This window comes from Mauremys mutica, unplaced genomic scaffold (assembly GCF_020497125.1).
Source record: "Mauremys mutica isolate MM-2020 ecotype Southern unplaced genomic scaffold, ASM2049712v1 Super-Scaffold_100210, whole genome shotgun sequence".
Lineage (NCBI taxonomy): Eukaryota > Metazoa > Chordata > Testudines > Geoemydidae > Mauremys > Mauremys mutica.
The window spans coordinates 222,888-249,997 of NW_025423288.1; the positions used below are offsets into that span (position 1 = coordinate 222,888).

The 27,110-nt window shown below is 51.3% G+C and overlaps 1 protein-coding gene and 1 non-coding gene across 2 annotated transcripts in view; one reads left to right on the top strand and one right to left on the bottom strand.

Moving 5' to 3' along the window:
* LOC123360051 (zinc finger protein 850-like) overlaps positions 1 to 27,110 on the top strand; it is a gene marked incomplete at its 5' end in the record, with an annotated part of 122,856 nt that overhangs the window by 90,240 nt on the left and 5,506 nt on the right. Inside the window, one exon of the mRNA XM_045001170.1 lies at positions 24,926 to 26,395. Coding sequence (XP_044857105.1) covers positions 24,926 to 26,395 — 1,470 coding nt within the window. The remainder of the gene's footprint in view (positions 1 to 24,925; positions 26,396 to 27,110) is intronic.
* On the bottom strand, positions 14,386 to 14,457 carry TRNAC-GCA. The gene has a single exon. It is a non-coding gene; the product is annotated as a tRNA-Cys (tRNA).

A 27,110-nucleotide genomic window follows, 5' to 3' on the forward strand; every position in this document is an offset into this window, starting at 1 on the left:
CATCTCCCAGCCTGCCCCGGGGGCGCGTCCGCCCTCTCCAGGCCGGGTGAGGGCGGGGTCAGCAGCTGGAACTGCGCATGCTCCGTGCGAGCCCCGCTGGGGGCGGGAGAATAAAGCTGCTGCTGCCGCCTCCGTGTGAGCCGGTGAGTGAGAGACCCCGGGGGGCGGGCACGTGACTCTGCCCCGGGGAACCTGGGAGAAGCCTCGGAGCCGCCTCGGCCCCGGGAGCCGCAGCAGGATCCGCCCCGCTGGGATGGGGGGGCGGAGCCCGGGGGGGGGGAAGTGGCTGCGGGGGGAGAAGGTCGGTGGGACGCGGGGGGGGAGTTAATTGGCTCCTGTCCCTGTTTTCGCCTCTCGCCCCCGGTACAGAGTCTCTCCGGTTCTGCCCCGTTTCTCTCTCGGGGTCTCGCTCGGGCTGTAACATCCGGGGAGATTCGCCCCCCCCCCCCCCCATGATCCGCTCTCTCGGCTCCCCTGTCACCCCCCCCCCCGTTTTACCTGCAGCGATTTGTCCTTGTCCGGGTGGGAAATTGTTGCCCTGGGTCCGTCCCCAGCACGTGGCTGCCCCTGGCGGGGGGTGTGTGTGTGTGTGTGTGTGAGATGCCGGTTCTCTGCCAGGGCGGGGGCGGGAGGGGCATGTGTCCCCCGTGGGGGCTGCCCGGACCCCGGTTTCCCAGTCCCAGTTACTGCCCCCAACTACCACCTGCCCATCCCCCACTGCTGCCCCCTTCCCTCCTCCAGGGACCTGCCAGCTCCCCCCACCCCCTTTGCCCTCTTAAAGCAGCTCCTCACAGGGCTCCCTGCTGCCCATGGGAATGGTGGGGGGAGCCATCACTTTCTGTATATGTATTGGACTGTAATATAAAATCCAGTCCAACAGTCCTGCTTTTCCCTCTAGTTATTTAACAGTAATATAAAATCCCCTCAGATCTTGGTGGTGTTCATAGAATCTCAGGATTGGAAGGGACCTCAGGAGGTATCTAGTCCAACCCTCTGCTCAAAGCAAGAACAATCCCCAGATTTTTACCCCAGTTTCCTAAATGGCCCCCTCAAGGACTGAACTCACAACCCCGGGTTTAGCAGGCCAGTGCTCAAACCACCGAGCTATCCCTCTCCCCTCTCTCATGTATCAACTGTGTAGTTTCTGACACGTATTCTCTGCAAATCTCAAAGATTGATAAAAATTATCCTAAGCCCCACTTTTTCTCCAATTGTCTATTTCTAAATGACTATGGCCTGAGATTTTTCCCTGTCTCTCTAATTATAAAATACTAAGAAAATCTCAGATTTACACCTTTTCTCAGATTCCTGAACATGGGTATAAAATGTTGGCAAATGTTGCCCATTTTCTCTCTATTCAGTTATCAGATATTGATGTGAAACACTCAGATTTTACCTCGTATCAACAACTGATATAAAATCCTTCTGATTTTCCACTTTCCTCTCTAAACCTATTTAATACCCATCAAATCCAGAGGCCTCCCCCTGTTTGGGGGATCAGTGGTTCCTAGCTGGTAACAGGAGAGTTGGCTGGACCCTTTTCTTTTCTCCAGCTGGCACTGGGTGAGGAGGTCACTCTGAGTGCAGCCTGGGTCCAGAAGTGTCCCAAATTCCATGACAAATGGCCTCTGGGAGGGGCTGCTTCCCGCAGTGCGAAGATGTAGCTAGTGACAGGACATGGACCTTTCTTGCCCTCCAGGCCTTCCATTCTCCTGTTAAAGCAGCACCCCCCAGGGATCCCTCTGCCCGTGTGACTGGCCAGCAGGGGGCAGTGATAACTTTCTATCCACTTAGCAGACACAGTGAGGTAACTGTTGCTGGGGTAGGGGATGGGGTGTCTGTGTGGGGAGATTGCAGCTGGAGCTGAAGAGGCATTGTGGGAGGGGGAGGCCTCTGGGTGACTGGGCAGGGGGTACCCTAATCAAATTGGTGGGTTCTGGAGGTTTGGGGGGGGGGGGGGGTTCTGATGTGCCCAGCCCTGAGGCTGTGGGTCCTGGAGGTGGGTATCGCTGGGGACTTGTTGGTGCAGAACAGTGAGGGTGGGCATCTCTTGGGGAGGGGGGGCAGGGGGCTGGAGGGAGCCTGGTGCTGTGCCAGGGGCTCAGTCGTGCCCAATGCACAGAACTGGGTGGGGGAGGGCCAGGCGCTAGGTCGGGATGCCAGGCAAGCAGAGGGAGGGGTCCCATTGTAAAGCATCAGGGGGTCCCAGGCAAACGGCCTGGCAGGTCCTGCTGGAGGACAGGTGGGGGTCCTAGGCAGGCAGTAGGGGAATCCTGGGCAGGCAGTGAGGGACTGAATTCCCAGTGAGGGGTCCCCTGGGGGGGTGATCCCTGGCTGTTGGGGACTCTTGGTGGGGGGAACCTTTAGGAATCCCAGCCTGCCAGTGATGGTCTGGTGGGGGTTCTCTCCCCAGTGGGGTGCTGAGGGGTATCTGGAGTCCCTGTTCAGGAATTTTGGGGATTGGGTCCCAGGGAATATCTGGTGGGACCCTGGCTGCGGGGTCTGGGTACTGGGGGTGTCTGGGGGCCCCTGGATGGAGGCTCTGGGGGCTGCTACTAAACATGCTCCTTCTCTCTGATCAGCTTGTGCCAGAATCCTGACTCCAAGCACATCCCAGCATTCCCCAGCCAGGCCCAGTCACCATGATAACTTTCTATCCATTTATCAAACATCTTGAAAACTCCAGGACCTTCCAGTTCCATTGGGAAAATTTGTGCCCCGAGTCCTTATACTAGATCTTGGGGGTGCGGCAGGTGGGAAGGGGGCTAGAAATGCCACACAATGGTCTCTTCCACAGCATTCTGGACTCCTTCATTCTGAAATCTGGTTTCATTGAGACCATTGTTAATCTAGAGTCACTGCATGGAAAGACAAGGAGTGACTCCGGATGGACAGTGGGGTGACTGAGATCAGCAGTTCTCCCTGTGAGGAGGGGCTCTCATTAGCTGCTCTCCCCAGAGAGCTAAAGGAGGGAAGCTGCTCAAACGCTCTGTCCCACCCTGCTCAGGACATTGGGGTTCAGCTTCCTGGGTCGGATGCTGCAGCCTCCATTGCGATCTGGGAGACCAGGCTTAGCAGTTGCTGCTCCCCCAGTGGGGCTCTGTGCTGGGAAGTGACCTTAATTAAAGCTGCTTCTCTGCCTGGCCCAGGGGATGACTTTCTGCAGCTGGTCCTAGCACCCTAGGGCAGCCCTGGGCCCTGTTAATGCAAATTCTGAGCCACAGACTCCAGGTAACAGACAGACCTCAGGGAAAGTGCTGGGGACTGGCAAGAAAGTGACTCTGCGCAAACAGCCCCTCGTCATTTCTCCTCCCATTAGCAATTGCCAGGAGCAAATCCAGGCGTGGGAGAGCAAAGCCCCCAGGAATGGGACTGTCCCAGCCAGAGGGGCAGGGAGAGAGGACAGGGGAAGGAGAGACGGAAAGGGGCAGTGGGAGAAATGAGTGGGGGGGGAGAGATTTCCAGCTCTCTAGTCCACCCAGGCACATGTATTGCAGCATCCCTGGGCAGAACCACTTTCCAGTGAACAAGAAAAGGCTCAGACAGAGGAAAAGCCAGTTCCTGACTCCATATTCCCCCTGCTGGGGTGTGACTTCCGTGGGGTCAGTGTCCGAGGGAATCCCCCACAGTGACTCCTTGGGTTCTGCTCTTTTCTAGCCTTGTGTTCAGAGACTTTGTTACGGGGTGAGGGGAGGGAGAAGGGAGGTTAAAAATGTCTCTGTGGGCTTAGCCTGACAGGAGGAGCCAGGTCTACACTGTAATAAAGAGATCAAGCATGTTCCCAGCATGGCAGAGTCTAGGGCCTTGTCTACACTACAAGACTATTTCGAATCAACTTAGTTCGAATTTGTGGATTCGACCTTATGAAGTCGAATTTGTGTATCCATACTAAATACACTAATTCGAATTTCTGAGTCCACATTCACGGGACCAGCGTCGACTTTGGAAGCGGTGCACTGTGGGAAGCTATCCCACAGTTCCCGCAGTCCCCGCTGCCAGTGGAATGCTGGGTAGAGCCCCCAATGCCTGCTGGGGGAAAAAATGCGTCGAGGGTGGTTTTGGGTAACTGTCATCATTGAACCGTCAATCACGCCCTCTCTCCTTGAAAGCGCCTGCGGGCAATCTGTTCGTGCACTTTTCTGGTCAGTGACAGCGCGGACGCCACAGCACTGCAAGCACGGAGCCCGCTGCGATCATCGCCGTTTTCTCCTCCTCGCACTTTATCATCCACCTCTTCCACAGTCAGCTGATGAGAAATTGGGCTACTTTTCAATGGTGCTGCAAGCACTGGGGGACCATAGGGGACGTTTTACAAACATCAACGTCGGGTGGCCGGGCAAGGTTCATGATGCGTGTGTTTTCAGGAACTGGGGGTTGCTCAGACGCCTGCAGGAAGGTAGTTTCTTCCCGGACCACGAAATAACTGTTGTGGATATGCAGATGCCTATAGTCATCCTCGGGGACCCAGCCTGCCCGCTAATGCACTTGCTCATGAAGCCCTATACAGGCGCCTGGGACAGCGACAAGGAACTCTTCAAATACCAGCGAGCAGCGTGACCTGTGACTGTTCAGTTTCTTTACAGAGAAGCTGAACCTGCCCCTGTTTCTTTACCCACTGACTGTTGACTCTCCTCTTCGGTTACATACCCCGTTCACCCCGTTACCCCCACTTCCAGCACACGTGTAAAAATAAAATACATGTCCCATTATTACTTAACAAAGGTTTCTTTATTCATGACTTTTCGTGAAAGGGTTGAAACTGGGACGCAGGCTGTGCTGGGTAGGGTGTGCGGTGATGTAAAGACCGCCTCTAAACTCAAGGAATGACAGGCTCCTGCTCCTAGAGCGGTCCGCAGTGCCGGAAGGCTTCTTTCAACGGAGCCTGCCATCCCTCTTTATGGAATTCTGTGTGCGGGCGGATATGTGACCTTGTGGTGGAGGAGGACGGATACAGATTCCTCAGCTGCGTGACTCAGCGGTCCAGGACAAGGACCGCTGTATAAGATCTGTAACCGCCCTCCCCCGATGCAAAGTCACATCTCCCCCGCCCACACAGATCCTGGAAACCACCTCCAAAAACCGACCAGGTTGCCTACTGACTGCACCGTGTGTGTGACCCGCTGCTGATCCTGCCCCCGTGTCTGTACCCTGGGAAAGGTGACTGTCCTATGCAATTAACCACCCCCTTCCCCACGCCCCCCATTCGAACACAGTCGTCTTTGAAAAAACATAACGGAAACAGTAATTAACAGCAAAGCATTTTTATTAATTAAGTAGACAGTTAGGGGATGGGACTGGGATTGGGACTACTGTGAGTCTGGAAGTGAAGGACTTCGGCAAATATAGGGTATGAGAGCTTTTGGGTACTTGAGCACTGTGCTGTGGTGCATTGACAGTATTCACGGCCCCGGCCGCCCCTCCTCCTGATTATTTTCGGTGAGGGGGGGATGGGACTTTGTGGCCGGGGAGTGCGGTTGCAGATACACTGCAGGGTGTCTCTGTCCTCCTGCGGTCCTGCAGAACATCCACAAGGCGCCTGAGCGTGTCCGTTTGCTCCCTCACTAGTCCAAGCATTGTTTCAGTCGCCTGCTTGTCTTCCTCACGCCACCTCTCCTCCCGTTCGCTGTGTGAGCGCTGGCACAGAGAGACGGTCTCCCTCCACTGGCTCTGCTGGTCCGCCTCGGCTAGGTAGCAGCCCATATGTTCCTCGAACATCTTGTCCCTTGTCTTTTTCTTTCGCCGCCTAATCTTTGGCAGCCTCTGCGAGGGGGATGCTGTGGCAGGTCTGGAGACAGTGGAAGCTGTGAGATGGGAAACAGGGAGTGAATTCCTTGCAAAGATACATTTTTGCGAACAATTAACTGAGTGTAGGCTGTCTCTGTGAATTCTGGGTTGAGACCCCTGTGCCTGCTGGGGCACAAATCATTTTCGCGGTGGATTCTGGGTAAATGTCGCCAGTCATTCCTTCCTCCGGGAAAGCAACGGCAGACAATCATTTCAATCCGGTTTTCCCAGAATTGCCCTGGCATACACCATAGCGTGGCAACCATGGACACTGTTTTGCCTTTTGTGTATGTCACCGTATGTGTACTAGATGCCGCTGACAGAGGCGGGCCAGCAGCGCTACACAGCAGCATGCTTTTGCTTTTGCATGACAGCAGAGATGGTTACCAGCCATATTGTACCATCAGCCATACCATAAATTGGTAATAAGATGGTAATAAGATGGGCATGGTTACCTGTCCTTTTGCACTGCCCCATTTGGTGCTGTCATAAGTGCCCCTGGCCGAGCAGCCAGGGGCGCAAAAGCAAAAATTGGGAATGACTCCCTGAGTCAATCCCTCCTTTTTGGTATCTAAAAATAGAATCAGTCCTGCCTAGATTATGGGCAAGTGTACTAGAGAACCACTGTATCATAGAACCAGAGAGCACAACTGCTCTCTGTCTGATCCTGCATAAATTATGAGCTGTATGCTATTCACAGGGGGTGCTCCTGCAACAACACCACCTGTTCATTCCGTTCTTACCCCAGCCTTCCTGGGCTACCATACCATTGTCCCCCCACTTGTGTGATGAAGTAATAAAGAATGCAGGAATAAGACACAGTGACTTGTTTGTGAGAAATGAGTGGAAGGAAGCCTCCAGCTGCAATGATAGTCCAGGCAGGACATTAAGGAATGTGGATGAAGGAGCCCATCATCCCTCTGCTAGTCCAGGGGCAATTGAATCTTTTATTTACAATGAAGGGTGGGGGCTGATGGAGCTCAGCCCCCTGTTGCAATGATGAGGACGGTTACCAGCCATATTGTACCATCAGCCATCAAAAATTAGGGACAGGCGCCCTTGATTGACCTTACTGATACTAGTCGGCATGGTTACCAGCCCTTTTGCACTGCCCCATGTGCCAATAGGCTGATGATGAGGATGGATTTCCATCTTATTGTACCATCAGCCATCCATAGCGTGGGGGGAGCAAGGATGTTGGTGTTGAGTGCTGCACCATCGCGTCTATCTGCAGCATTCAGTAAAGATAGGGTGACATGTAAAAGAGTCAACAGAGGATTGTTTTCGCTTCTGGTGGTGGGTGGGGTGTGTGCGCAAATTGCCGAACTATGCCCTGACCCACCGCAGACACTGTGTTTGACCCTAGAAGCATTTGGAGCTCATCCAAGAATGCAAATACTTTTCGGAGACAGCAGGAACTGTGGGATACCTTGCGTCCTCATTCCCCCCTCCCTCCATGAGCGTCCATTATATTCTTGCTTTCCGTTACGCTCGTCACGCAGCTGCATGCTGATTCTGTGCTATGCCGTCTGTCCGTAGATTTCTTAAAAATACTTGGACCAGGCGTAAAATTACAGTAATTACCCTAATTAGATGCAGGAGTCTCCGAGCGAGATCACCCTGAGGAGAGTCACTGAAGGAGATAGAGAGCGCATGCTGCGTGAAAGCTAGCACGAACCAGGGCCCGATGCAGCCGTGCTCGGGGAGGCAGTGCTCCCTGAGTTCCTCATGAAAGCCTCGCGCGGAAAACTGTGCTACCACGGAGCACCCAATAAGGCAGCTCTCCCCAGGAACCTCCTGCTGATGCTTTTCGATTAACGCAAGGAGAGCTTCGTGGAGATCTCCAAGGATGATTTCTGTTCTATCCCCATATCTAGAGAGACCTCCTTTTCACACAGTTAAGATTCCTGTTATATTAAGAATAAAAGTTAACATGGTTAAAGCACTTACCGACTGCTCCTTCCCCTGATTCACGGTCCGGGTTAATGGCCGGGGAGGGTTGTTGGGGGATCTCCGTGACGGTGATGAATAGATCCTGGCTGTCGGGGAAACCAGCGTTGTAAGCGCTCTCGCCTGCCTCGTCCTCCACAAACCCTTCCTCATCTTCCCCGTCCGCGAACATCGCCGAGGAACTGGCCGTCGACACTGTCCCATCGTCAGAGTCCACGGTCACTGGTGGGGCAGTGGTGGCAGGCTCCGTAGCGTCCGTTTGCCGCTTTGATTTTTTGGTAGCCTTGTCTGGGGTCCTTGATTTTCACGCGGTGCTGCGTTGCATCCCGCCTGTCTCCTCTGTCTCTCATGGCTTTGGAGACCTTCTCGTAGGTCTTCGCATTCCGTGTTTTGAAGCGCAGCTCCGAAAGCACAGACTCCTCGCCCCACACACCGATCAGATCGAAGAGTTCCCAGTCAGTCTATGCTGGGTCCCTCTTTCTATTCACAGATAACATGAACTCCTCTGCTGGAGAGCTCTGCATCGTTGCAGGTGCTGCGGAGCTCGCCCCGATGTCCAGCCAGGACGTCAGATTCAAAGTGCCCAGACAGGAAAATGAATTCAAATTTTCCCGGGTCATTTCCTGTGTGGCTGGTCAGAGAATCCAAGCTCGGACTGCTGTCCAGAGCGTCAACAGAGTGGTGCAGTGTGGGATAGCTCCCGGAGCTACTAAGTTCGATTTGCATCCACACCTAGCCTAATTCGAGCTAGCCATGTCGAATTTAGCGTTACTCCACCTGCCGGGGTGGAGTACCAAATTCGAACTAAAGAGCCCTCTAGTTCGAATTAAATGGCTTCCTGGTGTGGACGGTTGAGCGGTTAATTCGAATTAACGCTGCTAAATTCGATTTAAAGTCCTAGTGTAGACCAGGCCTAGGATGTCTGTCTGCAGGGAAAGGGCCTGGGGGAATCGTGATGTGAAATGAACTAAAGCCTGTTCTGAAACCTCCACAACTGCCCTTCTCGCCCTGCCAGGGCTGCAGAATGACATCCATGTTTTTCTCCAGCTCATCCCATCCTCCCATGACACAGGGAAGAGAAATGGCTGCAGTGGAGCCAGCTCAGGTAGGGATTTTTTTTTGAGGGAGGGGTTTGGTGGGTTCCTACAGGAGGGAGAGGGACAGCAAATACACCGGAGATGGGAAGGTTTGCACAGTCTGGTTTGGAGGTTGGAGCGGGGCAGGAAATGCACAGGGTGGAGAAAGGGAGGACAGGGTGTGACAAACCTGCTGGGAGTTGTTTAATAAGTGGCCTAGATTCTAGGAACAGACCTATGAGGTTCGGAGGTGGAAATGCTCTAGTTTGTGGAGCAGAAAATAACCCACGTGAATGGGGCTGGGAAAACTGACCAGACTCATAGTGCTGGAGCCTGACCCGACTAACCAGTGGCTGCTGTGAAATATGAAGGCGATACCCACCAGTGAGGGTTAGGGGAGATTCCCCTCCCTTCATATCCAGCTCCTCACAATGAGGAGGGTGTTGGGCTTCCTACCAGGGAGCTCTCCCTGGTCCCTGCTAAGGGCTCCCTCTCCTCTATCAGTCTGTGGCTAGTAGGTGTGTGATGGATCTGCTGGGAGAGATAAGGGGCTCTCTTTGTCCCCTCACTCTGATGTTTCCGGGATGCTCTGAGCAGGGTGGGGGTGGGACTTTGTTGACTGCAATCCACCCAGGGCTTCCCTTTGATGGGCTCCTCTCCCCACAAATAGTGGGGCTGTGAATGGGGCAGCAGGTATTGAGTGTTGGACTCTTGCTCTTTCAGGGGCCGGTAGCCTTCGAGGAGGTGGCTGTGTATTTCACCAGCGAAGAGTGGGCTCTGCTGGACCCCACTCAGAGAGCCCTCTACTGGGATGTCATGCAGGAGAACTATGAGAATGTGACCTCACTGGGTAAGGGTTGCTGTCCCCTCGGTTCTTGGAAGGGGAAATGGAGAGAGAAGGTTTACGCCAGCCCCACAATGCCACCTCTACTCTGCCCAGTTTCAGCATCACCCCAATATGCCAGTGACACACACACTACCAGAGACCCTCCCCTGCTGCAGAACACTTTGGGAACAGAGCACAGGAGCCGTATCGCGCAATGTCAAATATCTCCTGTTTGCTCAAGTAAAACTGAGGGTTAAGTGCAGCATAATCAACAGAAGCTTCCTAGGGGTCACCAGATGAAATTAATAGGCAGCAGGTTTAAAGAAAATGAAAGGAAGTTCTTCTTCACGCAGCGCACAGCCCACTTGTGGAACTCCTTACCTGAGGAGGTTGTGAAGGCTAGGACTATAACAGCGTTTAAAAGAGAACTGGATAAATTTATGGTGGTTAAGTCCATCAATGGCTATTAGCCAGGATGGGTAAGGAATGGTGTCCCTAGCCTGGGTTTGTGATGACCGGGAGAACCGTATGGTGACTTGCCTGCCTGGTGCGTAGGTTGTGGATTTCTCAAGGGATCTAGATAGATTTATGTGTAGTGCTGGGGAGGAGCCAGTGGTCATGGTACATGTAGGTACCAATGACATAGGGAAGGGTAGGTGAGACGTCCTGGAGGCCAAATTTAATCTGCTAGGAAAGAGACTGAAATCCAGGATCTCTATGGTGGCATTCTCAGAAATGCTCCCAGTTCCACGCGCAGGGCCAGGTAGGCAGGCAGAGCTTCAGAGTCTCAATGCGTGGATGAGATGATGGTGTAGAGAGATGAGGTTTAGATTTATTAGGAACTGGGGAAACTTTGGGGATGGGGCAGCCTATACAGGAAGGATGGGCTCCACCTAAACCAAAGTGGATCCAGACTGCTGGCACTTAACATTAAAAAGGTTGCAGAGCAGTTTTTAAACTAAGAGATGGGGGGGAAGCCAATGGCTGCAGAGGAGCACGTGGATTGGACAGAGACTTCTCTTAGAGGAGAGTGTAGTGATAGAGATTTTTCTAATTTTAGTCAGGAAGAGAGGCTGGAAGAGGATTAAGTAGGGGCCAGATCAGACGAGAAGCATTCACACACAAAAGAATCTAACACATCAGAAAAGGGCAGACAAATAAACAGTGACAAGTTTTTAAAGTGCGTGTACACAAATGCTAGAAGTGTAAATAATAAGATGGGTGAATTAGAGTGCCTCGTGTTAAAAGAGGATATTGACATAATAGGCATCACAGAGACATGGTGGAGTGAGGATAATCAATGGGACACAATCATTCCAGGGTACAAAATATATCTGAAGGTCAGAGCAGGTCATACTCGGGGGGTGGGGAGGGGAGTGGCACTGTATGTTAAAGAAAATGTAGACTCAAATGAAGTAAATATCTTAAATGAAACCGCATGTTCCATAGAATCTCTATGGATAGTAATTCCATTCTCTAATAAGAATATAACAATAGAGAATATAACAATAGAGATCTATTATCGACCACCTGTCAAAGACAGTGATAGTGAGGATGAAATGCGAAGGGAGATTAGAGAGGCTATCAAAATAAAGAACTCCATAATAGTGAGAGATTTCAATTATCCCCATATTGACTGGGTACATGTCACTTCAGGACAAAATGCAGAGACAAAATTTCTCGATACTTTAAATGACTGTTTCTTAGAGCAGCTGGTACAAGAACCCACAAGGGGAGAAGCAACTCTCCATTTAGTCCTGAGTGGAGTGCAGGATCTTGTCCAAGAGGTAACTATAACAGGACCGCTTGGAAATAGTGATCATAATATAGCAACATTTAACAATGGGCCATCAACATTTAACAATGAGCCATCAAACAGGCTAGACAGAACTGACACCAACTTGTCTGGGGTGTTTCCCGGAAGCAGAGCACAAGTTTGAAATACGGGCAGCACAGAGCCAAGATTCATAACGTCAACTACAGAAATGATACACATCTAGAGATAGCATCATTATAATCAGCCAATCAGAACCTCTCCATAGACCTTTCTACCATATTGGCTGCAAATATAGAACAGTGGTCCCAGCGGTGATCTATACAGTTACAGATTATGTCAATAACGTCACAGGAGGTGACACGGCATCAGTGAGACTGATACTGGAATACTGCCTCCAGTTTTGGTGTCCTTATTTGAAAAAGATATTGTGAAATTGGAGCTGGGTCAGCAAAGAACCACCAAATGTTATGAGGGCTGGAGAAAAATGCCTTCTCGTGAGCTATTGAACGAGCTCAACCTGTTTAGCTTATCAAAAGAAGATTGAAAGGTGACTTCACTGAAGTGTTGAAGGGCCTTAATGGGGAGAAAAGATTGGGTATGAAAGGGCTCTTTAATCTAGCAGAGAAAGGCCTAACAAGACCCGGTGGCTGGAAGGTGAAAAGAGACAAATTCATATTACAACTAAGGCACAAATATTAACCAGCGAGGATGATTCACCACAGGAACAAAGGGAAGTAGTGGATTCTCCATCTCCTGATGTCATTTAATGAAGGCTAGATGCCTTTCTGGAATGTGTTTGCCCCAAAAGTAGCTCTTGTGTCCTACAGGAGGCCTGTGATATGCAGGGGGTCAGATTAGATGCTCTAATGGTCCCTTCTGGCGATAAAGTCGACTAATTTCTGAAAAATGGAGTGTAGCATTGGGAGCAGTGTCTGATGTTTTCCTGTCTAGCCGGCTTGCTGCCTAGAACGAACGCTCCTTGAGTGGGGTGATCCACAGGGAGTAGCTCAAACCTCCAAAGTGCCTGGCCAGGGGCAGGACATTAGCACAGCAAGGGAGGGGTGTGGCAGTGACATCACAAAGGCCTTTTGCAGGACCTCAGACTATTGGTCAAAGGTGGTGGGGAGGTGGTGACCTCACAGAGAGATGCTGACATCAGCCAGGCAGGACGGGGGCGAGGGGCCAGGGAAACCTCAGAGACCCCTGTGGCTTTGCTTCAGCCAGTCTCCTTCTCCAGGTCTCTCTTTGAGGACTGAGAGAGTATTCGGGTTCACGGACGTGAGCGCCAGGAGGAACCTCTTTAGAGTTTTCTCCTTCCCTTTTAGGGAGTTTACTAGAGACCAGCCGTCCCTGTTTAGAAGGTAAGAGCCTCCTTGAGGTTTGAAACCTGTTCAGTCTGATCCATCTGGTGATGAAATCTAAGCATGGAAAACACGAGCTTAAGGAGGCAGAATTTTATTCCGCACCAGGGATTTTGTCCCCTAGAATTACTGGAGACATTAGGGTTTATCCTTTGTGTTTCACCTTTTCCTCCATCCCTTCCTCCTTTCTCTTCTCTTGCTTCTTTTGTCCTTTCACCTCTTTCCCTCCCAACACCAAGAGCGGGGGGGGGTGTATGTGTTGCGGGGGAGTGTTTGGCAGCTCCCACTGTGGGAGGTCCACCAAAAATGTGGGGCTGAAATAGTGCTCGGGCAGTGATCCCCACCAGTGACCTGAACCATCCTTTGGGCTCCCTGCTGAGAACCCTCAGCTTCCTGTCCTCAGTCTCTACCCTGATTGGCTGAGCAGGGGGTTATTGACAGGGAGGAGACTCAGGTCCTTGTTGTTCTCTTTGAAGACCAAGGAAATAAGTCATAACCTGTTATATGTTGACAATTTTTGCTGCTTTGCTGCATTAATGGTCTCTGAGCAGTTCATGATTCTCTCTAACATTGCAGTTCTCCTCAAATACTTGCTGAATAATTACTGTGCACTGTTGGTCTGGAGCTCATCTGAGAGCACTTTATTCAGGTCATTCAATGGATGAAATTCAAGATCCGATGGTTAGTTTGAAAATCAGGGGTCTTGGGTCCTATTCCCAGCTCTGCCACTGACTGACTGTGTGACCTAAGACCAGTCAATGCTCCTTTCTCAGCCTTAGCTTCTCCCTCTTTCAAGTTGGGATAATAATGATCCGCTTCCACCTACCTCACGGTACGTGGAGGCAGGGCTGGCTCTAGGTTTTTTGCCTCCCCAAGCAAAAAAAAAATTTGTCTGCCCTCCCATCCCCCTGCTGCCCGAGCCCTGGGTTCTCCCCTCCCTACACCTGCACCCCCTGCCTCCCCAGCTCTGGGCCTCCCACCACTCGCACCCCCCTGCCACCCGAACCCTGGGCTCTCCCCCACACACACCCTGTGCTGCCCCAGCTCTCGACTCTCCCCTTCCCCCCTACCAGTGCTCCCCCACCCACACACCCCCTGCTGCCCCAGCCCTGGGCTCCTCCCCGCACTTGCACCTTCTTCCACCCCAGCCCTGGGTCACTGGTAACTTGCTCCCAGGTTAATAAAATAGAAAAAAGAGAGGATTGAATGTGTAACAGGGAGTTTGGTAAATCTTGGTTATTTTAGTTTTGCAACAGGCTCCTGTCCACCCCCAGTAGAGTTTTCAGTCCCAATGGCAACTTACTTACCAAATGTAACACAGACTAGTCCATGCCTCCCAAGTGGATGTGGTTCTTGTTCTTCTGCACATTGTAGCCCGTGGAGGCCAAGGACCTGCAAATGTGTCTTCATGTGCCTTTGTTTCATTGATGAAAACATAAACTAGACACTTAGAGGACTGGAACTGATTTCAGCTGGGGGACATATTTGCTAGATTTTTATGCATTTGCACAGGAAAATGTTGAGTGTTTCCATTCATCCCTAGTCAGTGGAGCTCCTGAACATAATGGAAATGGATATGCAATTACTTTTTGTTGAAGGACCAGGCTTTTAAGGGGGCACTTGGATTTGAACCAAGGCCTGTTTGATCTGCAGTCAAACGCTCTACCACTGAGCTATACCCCCTGATAATCACATTGGCAAGTCAGTGATCTCAAGGATCTTGAAACCTGAGAGTGGAGTTCGTTTCTTCCACACCAGTGTTGCTGTCTGTGCATCCCGGAGCTATGGGGTGAGTGGGAAACGCCCACAACTAGCTTGTTAGTATCAAGAAAGGAGCAGCCGACATCAGGACCAACGAACTGTTTCTGGGCAGCCAGGAAATTCCCGGGGGGGGGGTTAATTGGCTCCTGTCCCTGTTGGCGCCTCTCGCCCCCGGTACAAATTCTCTCCGGTTCTGCCCCGTTTCTCTCTCGGGGTCTCGCTCGGGCTGTAACATCCGGGGAGATTTGCCCCCCCCCATGATCCGCTCTCTCGGCTCCCCTGTTCCCCCCCCCCCCACGTTTTACCTGCAGCGATTTGTCCTTGTCCGGGTGGGAAATTGTTGCCCTGGGTCAGTCCCCGGCACGTGGCTGCCCCTGGCGGGGGGGGGGGTGAGATGCCCGTTCTCTGCCAGGGCGGGGACGGGAGGGGCACGTGTCCCCCATGGGGGCTGCCCGGACCCCGGTTTCCCAGTCCCAGTTACTGCCCCCAACTACCACCATAGCCACCTGCCCATCCCCCACTGCTGCCCCCTTCCCTCCTCCAGGGACCTGCCAGCTCCCCCCCCCCTTTGCCCTCTTAAAGCAGCTCCTCACAGGGCTCCCTGCTGCCCGTGGGGCTGGGGGGAACCATCACTTTGTGTATATGTATTGGATAGTAATATAAAATCCAGTCCAACAGCCCCCCTTTTCCCTCTAGTTATGTAGCAGTAATATAAAATCCCCTCAGATCTTGACGGTGTTCATAGACTATCAGGATTGGAAGGGACCTCAGGAGGTATCTAGTCCAACCCCCTGCTCAAAGCAAGAACAATCCCCAACAGATTTTTACCCCAGTTCCCTAAATGGCCCCCTCAAGGATTGAACTCACAACCCTGGGTTTAGCAGAGCAATGCTCAAACCACTGAGCTATCCCTCCCCACCCCCCTCTCAGGTTATCAATTGTGTAGTTTCTGATATGTATTCTCTGCAAATCTAAAAATTATCCTAAGCCCCACTTTTTCTCTAATTGTCTATTTCTAAATGACTATGGCCTGAGATTTTTCCCTGTCTCTTTAATTATAAAATACTAAGAAAATCTCAAATTTACACCTTTTCTCAGATTCCTCAACATGGATATAAAATGTTGGCAAATGTTGCCCATTTTCTCTCTATTCAGTTATCAGATATTGATGTGAAACACTCAGATTTTACCTCGTATCAACAACTGATATAAAATCCCTCTGATTTTCCACTTTCCTCTCTAAACGGATTTAATACCCATCAAATCCAGAGGCCTCCTCCTGTTTGGGGGATCAGTGGTTCCCAGCTGGTAACAGGAGAGTCGGTTGGACCCTTGTCTTTTCTCCAGCTGGCACTGGGTGAGGAGGTCACTCTGAGTGCAGCGTGGGTCCAGAAGTATCCCAAAGCCCATGACAAATGGTCTCTGGGAGGGGCTGCTTCCCGCAGTGCGAAGATGTAGCTAGTGACAGGACATGGACCTTTCTTGCCCTCCAGGCCTTCCATTCTCCTGTTGAAGCAGCACCCCCCAGGGATCCCTCTGCCCAGGTGACTGGCCAGCAGGGGGCAGTGATAACTTTCTATCCACTTAGCAGACACAGTGAGGTAACTGTTGCTGGGGTAGGGGATGGGGTGTCTGTGTGGGGAGATTGCAGCTGGAGCTGAAGGGGCATTGTGGGAGGGGGAGGCCTCTGGGTGACTGGGCAGGGGGTACCCTAATCAAATTGGTGGGTTCTGGAGGTTTGGTGGGGGGTTCTGATGTGCCCAGCCCTGAGGCTGTGGGTCCTGGAGGTGGGTAGCACTGGGGACTTGTTGGTGCAGAACAGTGAGGGTGGGCGTCTCTTGGGGAGGCGGGGCAGGAGGCTGGAGGGAGCCTGGTGCTGTGCCAGGGGCTCAGTCGTGCCCAATGCACAGAACTGGGTGGGGGAGTGCCAGGCGCTAGGTCGGGATGCCAGGCAAGCAGAGGGAGGGTTCCCGTTGTAAAGCATCAGGGGGTCCCAGGCAAACGGCCTGGCAGGTCCTGCTGGAGGGCAGGTGGGGTCCTAGGCAGGCAGTAGGGGAATCCTGGGCAGGCAGTGAGGGACTGAATTCCCAGTGAGGGGTCCCCTGGGGAGGTGGTCCCTGGCTGTTGGGGGCTCTTGGTGGGGGGAACCTTTAGGATTCCCAGCCTGCCAGTGATGGTCTGGTGGGGGTTCTCTGGCCTGTGGGGTGCTGAGGGGTATCTGGAGTTCCTGTTCAGGGATTTTGGTGGTTGGGTCCCAGGGAATATCTGGTGGGATTCTGGCTGCGGGGTCTGGGCTCTGGGTACTGGGGGTGTCTGGGGGCCCCTGGATGGAGGCTCTGGGGGCTGCTACTAACAATGCTCCTTGTCAGAGTCTACCCTCACTTGAACTGGGCGGTTTCAAAGTGAGGACCCGCATGTCTTCCCCCACCCCAAAATCCTAGGGTAGGTCTTCCCTTCGGCTGCCACCACCCGGTCAATTCCGTGGGCCGGGACACCCCTGTTTCCCCCCTTGGGAACACAGATCAATTCACAGAGGAGGAACCTTCCCCTCCCCCCTGATTCAACTCCTTGAATCTCACACACACAGGGAAGCAGCCCACTTCCCCCTCCCCTTCCCCTGAATTTCCCCAAGGGAAGGAATTAACCAAGTCCAAAGAAAAGAAAAGAATTTATTAAGAGAACAAAAAGAAAGTACAGAATCTCTATGAGCCCAAGCTGGACACTCATAGGGTATAACCTTATCAATCTCTGGAGAGAATCCCCTCTCCCCCTTTTCTCAGTAAAAGCAATATCAGCAAACAGGAATAAAGCATTTCCTTTAGCAAACACACAATTGTAAATGTAGAAATCAAATCATAAGACTAATTCGCCTTTCTAATTAATACTCACTATTAATTAGTAGAAACTACTCCAGAAGAACTTGGAGGCATGACTGTCCTCTGTTAGATCCAAAAACAGTTCTCACCCAGACAAAGGCTTCCCTCCACAGAGATTTGAAAAAATCTTATCTCTGATTGGTCCTCTGGTCAGGTGGTCACCAGGTACTGCATGTTAACCCTTTACAGGTAAAACAGACTTTAACCCTTAACTATCTGTTTATGACACTCCTTCTCTCTGATCAGCTTGTGCCAGAATCCTGACTCCAAGCACGTCCCAGCATTCCCCAGCCAGGCCCAGTCACCATGATAACTTTCTAGCCACTTATCAAACATCTTGAAAACTCCAGGACCTTCCAGTTCCATTGGGAAAATTTGTGCCCCGAGTCCTTATACTAGATCTTGGGGGTGCGGCAAGTGGGAAGGGGGCTAGAAATGCCACACAATGGTCTCTTCCACAACATTCTGGACTCATTCATTCTGAAATCTGGTTTCATTGAGACCATTGTTAATCCAGAGTCACTGCATGGAAAGACAAGGAGTGACTCCAGATGGACAGTGGGGCAAATGAGATCAGCAGTTCTCCCTGTGAGGAGGGGCTCTCATTAGCTGCTCTCCCCAGAGAGCTAAAGGAGGGAAGCTGCTCAAACGCTCTGTCCCTCTCTGCCCGGGATATTGGGGTTCAGCTTCCTGGGTCAGACGCTGCAGCCTCCATTGTGATCTGGGAGACCAGGCCTGTATTGCAGCATCCCTGGGCAAAACCACTTTCCAGTGATCAAGAAAAGGATCAGACAGAGGAAAAGCTGGTTCTTGACTCCATATTCCCCCTGCTGGGGTGTGACTGCCGTGGGGTCAGTGTCCGAGGGAATCCCCCACAGTGACTCCTTGGGTTCTGCTCTTTTCTAGCCTTGTGTTCAGAGACTTAGTTATGAGATTGGGAGAGGGAGAAGGAAGGTTAAAAATCTCTCTGTGGGCTTAGCCTGGCAGGAGGGGCCAGGTCTACACTGTAATACAGAGATTGAGCATTTTCCCAGGATGGCAGAATCTAGGATGTCTGTCTGCAGGGAAAGGGACTGGGGGAATTGTCCTGTGACATTAACTAAAGCCTGTTCTGTAACCCCCACAACTGCCCTTCTCACCCTCCCAGGCTGCAGAATGACGTCCGTGTTTCACTCCAGCTCATCCCATCCTTCCATGGGACAGGGGAGAGAAATGGCTGCAGAGGAGCCTGTTCAGGTAGGGATTGTCGGGGGGTTGCTGGTGGGTTCCTGCAGGAGGGAGAGGGACAGCAAATACACCGGAGATGGGAAGATTTGCACAGTCTGGTTTGGAGCCGGGCAGGAAATGCACAAGGTGGGGAAGGGAGGAGGACAGCTTGTGACATTCCTGCTGGGGGGAGTTTAATGAATGGCCCAGATTCTAGGAACAGACCCATGAGATTAGGAGGTGGAAATACCCCAATTTGTGAAACAGAAAATAACCCTCCTACATCGGGATAGGAAAACTGACCAGACTCCCAGTGCTGGAGCCTGACCTGACTGACCAGCCGCTGTGAGATATGAAGGGAGCACCCACCAGTGAGGTTTAGGGGAGATTCCCCTCCCTTCATATCCAGCTCCTCACAATGGGGAGGGTGTTGGGCTTCCTACAAGGGAGCTCTCCCTGGTCCCTGCTAGGGGCTCCATCTCCTTTATCCGTCTGTGGCCAGTAGGAGTGTGATGGATCTGCTGGGAGAGAAAAGGGACTCTCTATTCGTCCCCTTAACCTGGTGTTTCCAGGATGCTCTGAGTGGGGTGGAGGTGGGACTCTGACTGTGATCCACCCAAAGCTTGCATTTGATTGACTTCTCTCCCCCACAAATAGTGGGGCTGTGAGTGAGGCAGCAGGTACTGAGTGTTGGACTCTTGCTCTTTCAGGGGCCAGTGACCTTCAAGGAGGTGGCTGTGTATTTCTCCAGGGAAGAGTGGGCTCTGCTGGACCCTGCTCAGAGAGCCCTCTACAGAGATGTCATGCAGGAGAACTATGAGAATGTGACCTCGCTGGGTAAGGATTCCTGTCCCCTCAGTTCTTGGAAGGGGAAATGAAGAGATACGGTTCATGCCAGCCCCACAATGCTACCTCTGCTCTGTCCTGTCTCTGCATCACCCCAATATGCCAGTGACCCACACACTGCCACAGACCCTCCCCTGCTGCAGAACACAGGAACAGTATTGCACAGTGTCAGATATCTCCTGTTTGCATAAGTAAACTTCTTTGAGATGCGGCGACCACATCTGAACGCAGTGTTATGCTCCTACAAAGCACACAGGATCTTTATAGAGGAAGGTAAACACGCGCACACACACACACACACCCTCTGCCAGAGCAGTTCATAGTTACCAGTCTGTTGTAGCTCGAGTCAATCTAATGGCCAATTACACTGAGCACGAGTGTGGGGCTGGGCTCTTGTCGGTCGCAATCCAATGCTCCGGGAGTGTGGCAAGATGAACCCAAACTCCCATGACTAAGCACCCTGGTTCTTATAGGGTTTTTGCCTTTGTTGAAGTCTATGGATTTTGCTGTATCAGTTTGTGATCGGTTACTTCTTAACTGGTGTAAACATTCCAGTGCACCTCCGAGAGGGTCAGCCTGACCTTTGTTCTGATTTAATCAATTGTCCTCAGGGGTGCCAGCCTTGACCTCAGGGTCATCAATCTGCCCTTCGTTATGAATGCGCGTTGATGATTCTTTGATGTCCTTTAAGTCTCTTGACTCCTTCTGCCTTGACTCTGGCTATAACAATGGCCTTTACACCTTCTCTTTTCCTGATGCATACATCCTCATTCACACAAACCCACTGAGAATACAAACAGTAGTATTTTATATCGAGCAAAAAAGCATTGCAAATGAAACCTTGCCTTCAATGTTTCTCTAATCTACTTAAAATAGACACAATAGAGAATCCTGTCTCTTATTTACTAAACCTTAAAACAAAGACATGTAGATTTAACTAGAGTGCCTAATTTGTAATACATAGAGGAAACCATAGTAGACAGTGTAACTTATCCTAAAACAAAAGGTGACCATAATCAGTCAGAAGGATTGTTCTGGTCTGTCATTCCTTTCTGCTATTCAAACAGGGTGGCTGACAGGATGAAATCAAATCATACATTAAATTCTCTCAGTACCTTATAAAATCCAGCTCCTACAGCCGTATTCGAGATGTGGGCGTACCATAGATTTATATACAGGCAATATGATATTTTCTGTCTTTTCTATCCCTTGCTTAATGATTCCCAACATTCCGTTCGCTTTTTGACTGCTGCTGCACATTGAGTGGATGTTTTCAGAGAACTATCCATGACTCCAAGATCTCTCTCTTGAGTGGAAACAGCTAATTTAGACCTCATCATTTTGTATGTCTAGTTGGGATTATGTTTTCCAATGGGCTGCACTATGTGCTATCCTGGCATCTAGTACTGCTGAGATCCTGCATTCAGTGATATCCCTGCCCTTCCTGTTCCCTTTCTCCCCTGAACCCCACCAGCCCATGGTTACTGTTCCCAGCTTCCCCAGGACTCTCTCATTGTCTCTGGACCTCTCCGTCAGCAAGGAGCAGTGGCAGGGAGACTTGCCCCCTCTCTGGAGTCTTGGATTTCTGGGACATGGATTTACTTTCTCTGTGTTTTGGGAGCCTCTTTGAAATTGAGTGTCTGTGATGTTAACCACAGTGCAAGCTGGAGTGTTGAACAGCTGTGTCCCCTCAGTTTCCCAAGCTGGGGTGACTTTTACACTGTTTTACTGTGAGAGCAGCCACTTCTGGGCAGTTAACACACAGTCTCCAGCATGTAACTCGCTCGCAGCTACACAGTATTTAGTGCTGCTAGTCAGCGACCCAGGAATTACAGTGCAGCACAGGAAAACCCCAGAAAAGTCTTTGTTCCCAGACTTCCCCCAGAAATGTGCATCTTTCCCTGTCCAGCACACCACTGAACAAGGCAAGCTCATATGACGTCTGTCATTTCATCAGCGGAAACTGACATGCACCAGCCTTGTTATCCCATGTAGATGAGTGGCCTCACCCCTGCGGCACCCCCTGCTGGTGACTTCTGGGAATTAGCTCATTCCAGCTCCGGCGCACCCTCTGCAGGCCGGTGATCCGCCTGTCCTCTGGCCCCCCCTGTCCCTCCCTGGACCTGGTGCCCCTTTTACCTGGGGTGCTGCCCTCTGGCAGTAACCCCTCAGTCTTAGGGTCTCCCCTCCCCAGGGAACTCCCACCCTCTATTCCCACCTCGGCTCAGTATAAGGCCAGTCATCGTCTAGCCCCACACCCTGGGGCAGGCTGCAGGATCAGCCACTCATCACTGGCAAGGAGGGTTTGGACCTGCTGCCTTTGCCGACCGCTGGGCTGCCCTCTGCAACCCCCCAGTACCTATTGCCTTCTGCTAGGCCTCGGCCTGGGGCTTTCCAGGCTGGAGCTCCCCAGCTCCTCTGCCTTTCCCCAGCCCTGCTCCACTCAGGTACCCTGTGTCCAGCTCCCTGCAGCCAGGCCCATCTCCCTCTGCAAACAGAGAGAGACTCTATCTGCCCCTGGCTTCTCTGCCTTTATAGGGCCAGCTGAGTCTGTTTGGGGCGTGGCCCCAGCTGCAGCCACTTCCCCCAATCAACCCAGCCTAAAAGCTGCTTTCTCCAGCCACAGCCCCCTCCCAGGGCTGTTTTTAACCCTTCAGGGCAGGAGCGGACGTCCACCCAGCTACATCCCAAATGCAGTTTCCAACACACTTTAATCCAAACACGCTAGTTGGATAAAACAATAAAACAAGATTGTTAATTACCAGAAAAAAAGAATTTAAGTGACTACAGGTAACGAGGCATAAAAGTCAGAATTGTTTACAAAAGAAATGCAGATAAACCACAAATATATTTGTTAGTCTCTAAGGTGCCACAAGTACTCCTGTTCTTTTTACAAACTAACATGTAGGTCAGGGGTAGGTAAACTACGGCCCGCAGGCCACATCTGGCCCCTGAGCTCCCGGATGGGGAGGCTCCCCTCTCTCTCCCCTCCCCTGCTGTTCCCTAACCCCTGCTGTCCCACTGCAGACTCAACATGCCGCACCACCAGCGCTCTGGCCCACCACTCCTGGGCAGTGTTGCAGCGGTGGGGCTGCAAGCTCCTACTGCTCTGAATGACATGGTAAGGGGGCTGGTCTGCGCGCTCCTGAGGGACCTCGTATCTAGCTCCGGCGAGCCGCGTGGCTGTGGTAAGGGGGCCAGGGGGTTGGATAAGGGGCAGAGAGTCCTGGGGGGCAGTCAGGGGACAGGGAGCAGGGGACGATTGGGCGGGCGGTCAGGGGATGGGGAACTGGGGGGTTGGATAGGCGTAGGAGTCCCGGGGTCTGTCAGGGAGCAGGGGTGTGGATATGGGTTCATATCCAGGACTTCACCCCCTACCCAACCCTGCTGCTACCTGTCCCTTGACTGCTCTGACCTCTATCCACCCCCCTGTCCACTGACAGACCCTTGGGACTCCCACACCTATCCAGCCCCCGTCCCCCCAGAACCTCCGCCCCATCCAACTGTCCCCTGACTGCTCCCCAGGACTCCCTGCCCCTTATCTAACCCCCCGACCCCCTTACCATGCCGCTCAGAGCAGCGTGTCTGGCAGCCACGTAGACCACGCAGAGCCAGACACACTGCCCAGCAGGAGCGCACAGCCCCGCCCCGCAGGAGCGCTGCCCACGCGGTGGCGTGGCTGTGGGGGAGGGGCTAGCCTCCCCAGCCGGGAGCTCAGGGACCAGGCAGGACGGTCCTGTCGGCTGGATGTGGCCCGTGGGCCGTAATTTGCCCATCCCTGATCAAGGGCATAAACCTATTGAGTCAGCAAGACATGCAGGGGGATGTCTGTGTGCTGAGACCTATGAGGCTTTTCCATGCCATGTGCTGTGAAGCTTGTGTTTGGGACACAGGAAGTACAAGCCACATGGCAAAGGGAATATAAAGGGCAGCTGCATCATCTCCATTTTGTCTTCAATCCCTCTTCCTACCTCTGGAGCAACTTCTCTACAAATAGAAGCCTGGAACAAAGGACTGAAAGACCCATCGAACTTGTGGATGTGTTCCAGACGGACTTTCAAGCCAGCAGCTCAACAATACTGCTAATAACCTGATATATAGATTTTGGAATGCATCTCACTGCTTTTCCATTTAACAACTTTTTTTGTGTCGTGTCCTGTCTTGTCTTTCCATGCTAAAGGATTGGCTGGCAGTGTGGTCTTTTGGGTAAGATCCAAACCTATAGTGTTTGTAATGTGTTTGTAATGTGGCTGACCTTTTGGGGTCAGAAAAACATTTTGTATATGAGCAGAGTTTTTAAATAACCTCTCACTGTACTGGACCTAGGTGCTGATTGGGAGTCGGAGAACTGGAGTGCAATAAAGGGGGCTGTGTGATTTCTTTTTTCAGCTTCTCGATAACCCGTGTGTGGGATCAGAAGCACAGTTTGTGACTGGTCGTTGAGTTTAACTTCAGTGTTAACCACCAGTTTTGGGAGCATCTGCTCTCCCTTTTTCATCCTGCCCTGACCCTGGCATTTTCAGTGTGGACTGCCCCAGGCACACCCGTCACACTAAGCACTGAAGTTAAATTAATAGAATGTTTTTTATGACAAAGTTATGAAATCAAGTGACCTCCTTTGTTTTCTTTCATCTGAGCAGGGTTTCCAATTTCCCAGCCTGATGTGATCTCCCAGCTGGAACAAGGGGAAGAGCCATGGGTCCCAGACCTCCAGGGTTCAGAGGATAGAGAGATCCTGAGAGCTCCCTGCACAGGTGAGGAAATATTAAACCAACTCAGAATCTGTAAGTGCCTGAAGGAAACATCTGGGATGCCCTACAATGCCCTTGGAAGGTCTCTCAGTTCAATACTGTCCCTAGCAGGGGTCGTATCCTTAGGGTAAATATAGCTCATGGCTTCCTGTAGACCCTAGCATACACCAGACAGTAGCTTCCTCCTTTCCCCCTGTGAATTTGGATGGGATGTGAAGCCTGAATTGATCGCCTCCTCTCTCCTGTTTGGGGAAGAACTTGGGGGAGTTCAGTTCCTGATTTTTATTTGACCTCTCTCCAGTACTTGTATTGGTTTGACCTTCCCCTTTCCATCCCTGTTTGAGGTTTCTGTCTCTATCACAGCAGGTGACGCAAGGGTGTGTGAGAGAGAGGAGCAGAATTCTCAGCAGGAGACTGTTGAGCAAGTTAATAAACACAGAGCATTATCGCAAAGATCGAAAAGGAATGTGTCCTGGAGTCATAAGCAGGAAAAATCCCGTGACATTCAGCACAGACCAGAAGGAGAGCAGGGAAAGCAGCCAGGGGAGAAAGTGGGTAAATGTATTTCCTGTCAGGAAACTCAGAAGGACCTCAAGGAAACCACAACACAACAGGAAATCCTCAGCGGAAAGAGAAAAAATACATGCAGTGAGTTTGGGGAAAACGTATGTGATTACTCCATCCTTATAAAGCATCACAGAATCCACACAGGGAAGAGGCCCTATGAATGCACTGAGTGTGGAAAATGCTTCCCTAGCAGCTCAGGCCTTTCTCAACATGAGAGAATTCACACAGGGGAGAGGCCCTATGAATGCAGTGAGTGTGGAAAATGCTTCACTAGCAGCTCAGGCCTTTCTAAACATCAGAGAATCCACACAGGGGAGAGGCCCTATGAATGCAGTGAGTGTGGGAAAAACTTCACTAGCAGCTCAAACCTTCTTACCCATCAGAGAATCCACACAGGGGAGAGGCCCTATGAATGCAGTGAGTGTGGAAAATGCTTCACTGACAGCTCAGCCCTTTCTCAACATCAGATAATCCACAGAGGGGAGAGACCCTATGAATGCAGTGAGTGTGGGAAAACCTTCAGTCGCAGTTCACACCTTATTAGGCATCAGAGAATCCACACAGGGAAGAGGCCCTATGAATGCAGTGAGTGTGGAAAATGCTTCACTAGCAGCTCAGTCCTTTCTCAACATCAGAGAATCCACACAGGGGAGAGGCCCTATGAATGCAGTGAGTGTGGAAAATGCTTCACTAGCAGCTCAGGCCTTTCTCAACATCAGAGAATCCACACACGGGAGAGGCCCTATGAATGCAGTGAGTGTGGAAAATGCTTCCCTGACAGCTCAGCCCTTTCTCAACATCAGAGAATCCACACAGGGGAAAGGCCCTATGAATGCAGTGAATGTGGGGGAAAATTCAATCGCAGCTCAGACCTTATTAGACATCAGAGAATCCACACAGGGAAGAGGCCCTATGAATGCAGTGAGTGTGGGAAAACCTTCAATCGCAGCTCAAACCTTCTTACCCATCAGAGAATCCACACAGGGGAGAGGCCCTATGAATGCAGTGAGTGTGGGAAAACCTTCAGTCGCAGTTCACACCTTATTAGGCATCAGAGAATCCACACAGGGGGGAGGCCCTATGAATGCAGTGAATGTGGGGGAAATTTCAATCGCAGCTCAGACCTTATTAGACATCAGAGAATCCACACAGGGAAGAGGCCCTATGAATGCAGTGAGTGTGGGAAAACCTTCAATCGCAGCTCAAACCTTCTTACCCATCAGAGAATCCACACAGGGGAGAGGCCCTATGAATGCCGTGAGTGTGGAAAATGCTTCACTGACAGCTCAGTCCTTTCTCAACATCAGAGAATCCACACAGGGGAGAGGCCCTATGAATGCAGTGAGTGTGGAAAATGCTTCACTAGCAGCTCAGGCCTTTCTCAACATCAGAGAATCCACACACGGGAGAGGCCCTATGAATGCAGTGAGTGTGGAAAATGCTTCACTGACAGCTCAGCCCTTTCTCAACATCAGAGAATCCACACAGGGGAGAGGCCCTATGAATGCAGTGAATGTGGGGGAAAATTCAATCGCAGCTCAGACCTTATTAGACATCAGAGAATCCACACAGGGAAGAGGCCCTATGAATGCAGTGAGTGCAGGAAAACCTTCTGTGGGCAGTTAGCCCATGTTACTCATCAGAGAATCTGCAAGGGAGATCAAGAACATAAACACCTCTAGGGCTATCAATACTTTTTTTTTCTCTAATAATTTTCCTGATTCCCACATAGTAACTTTTACAGCTGTTTGAACTGTTTGCAGCATGGTTATCCCTCAGTTTGACCAGATGAGTGGCCATTTTTGCCTTTTGCAGTTTGCCCTGTTTTGAAGTGGACCCATTTGTCCTTTCTATCAACTCCATTATCCCATGAGTAATTCTAGTGTGCCCTTCCTATCAGGAACCAGGGAGCATCACATTTATACTATTCCTCCTATTGCAAAGTTATTGTTAGTCACCAGTGATACAGATTGTATCATTGCCACTTGTTCTCACGTTGCTCTGAGTTGTGCTGAAGAGCAGATTATAGTTAAATGAAGAGGAGCAGGGGCAGGAAAAAAAAGTGTAATTTCAGCCTCTGTGACACTGGAAGGAGATGGGGAGACGCAGAGATTCCCTACTTCTCCATCACTGCAGAACTGTTACCTTTTGTCTGAGCCATGCAGAGGTTATCATCATCCCATTCTATCCATCCACTTTTCAAAGTGTCCTGTGAGGAAGAGTTCTCAGCTGTCTGTGCTTGGAGATGATGCTTTGACTTCTTTAATCTTATATCAGAGTCGCTCTGAGATGAAAGTGTCAAAGACCTGGAAGGGGAATTCAAATGGAT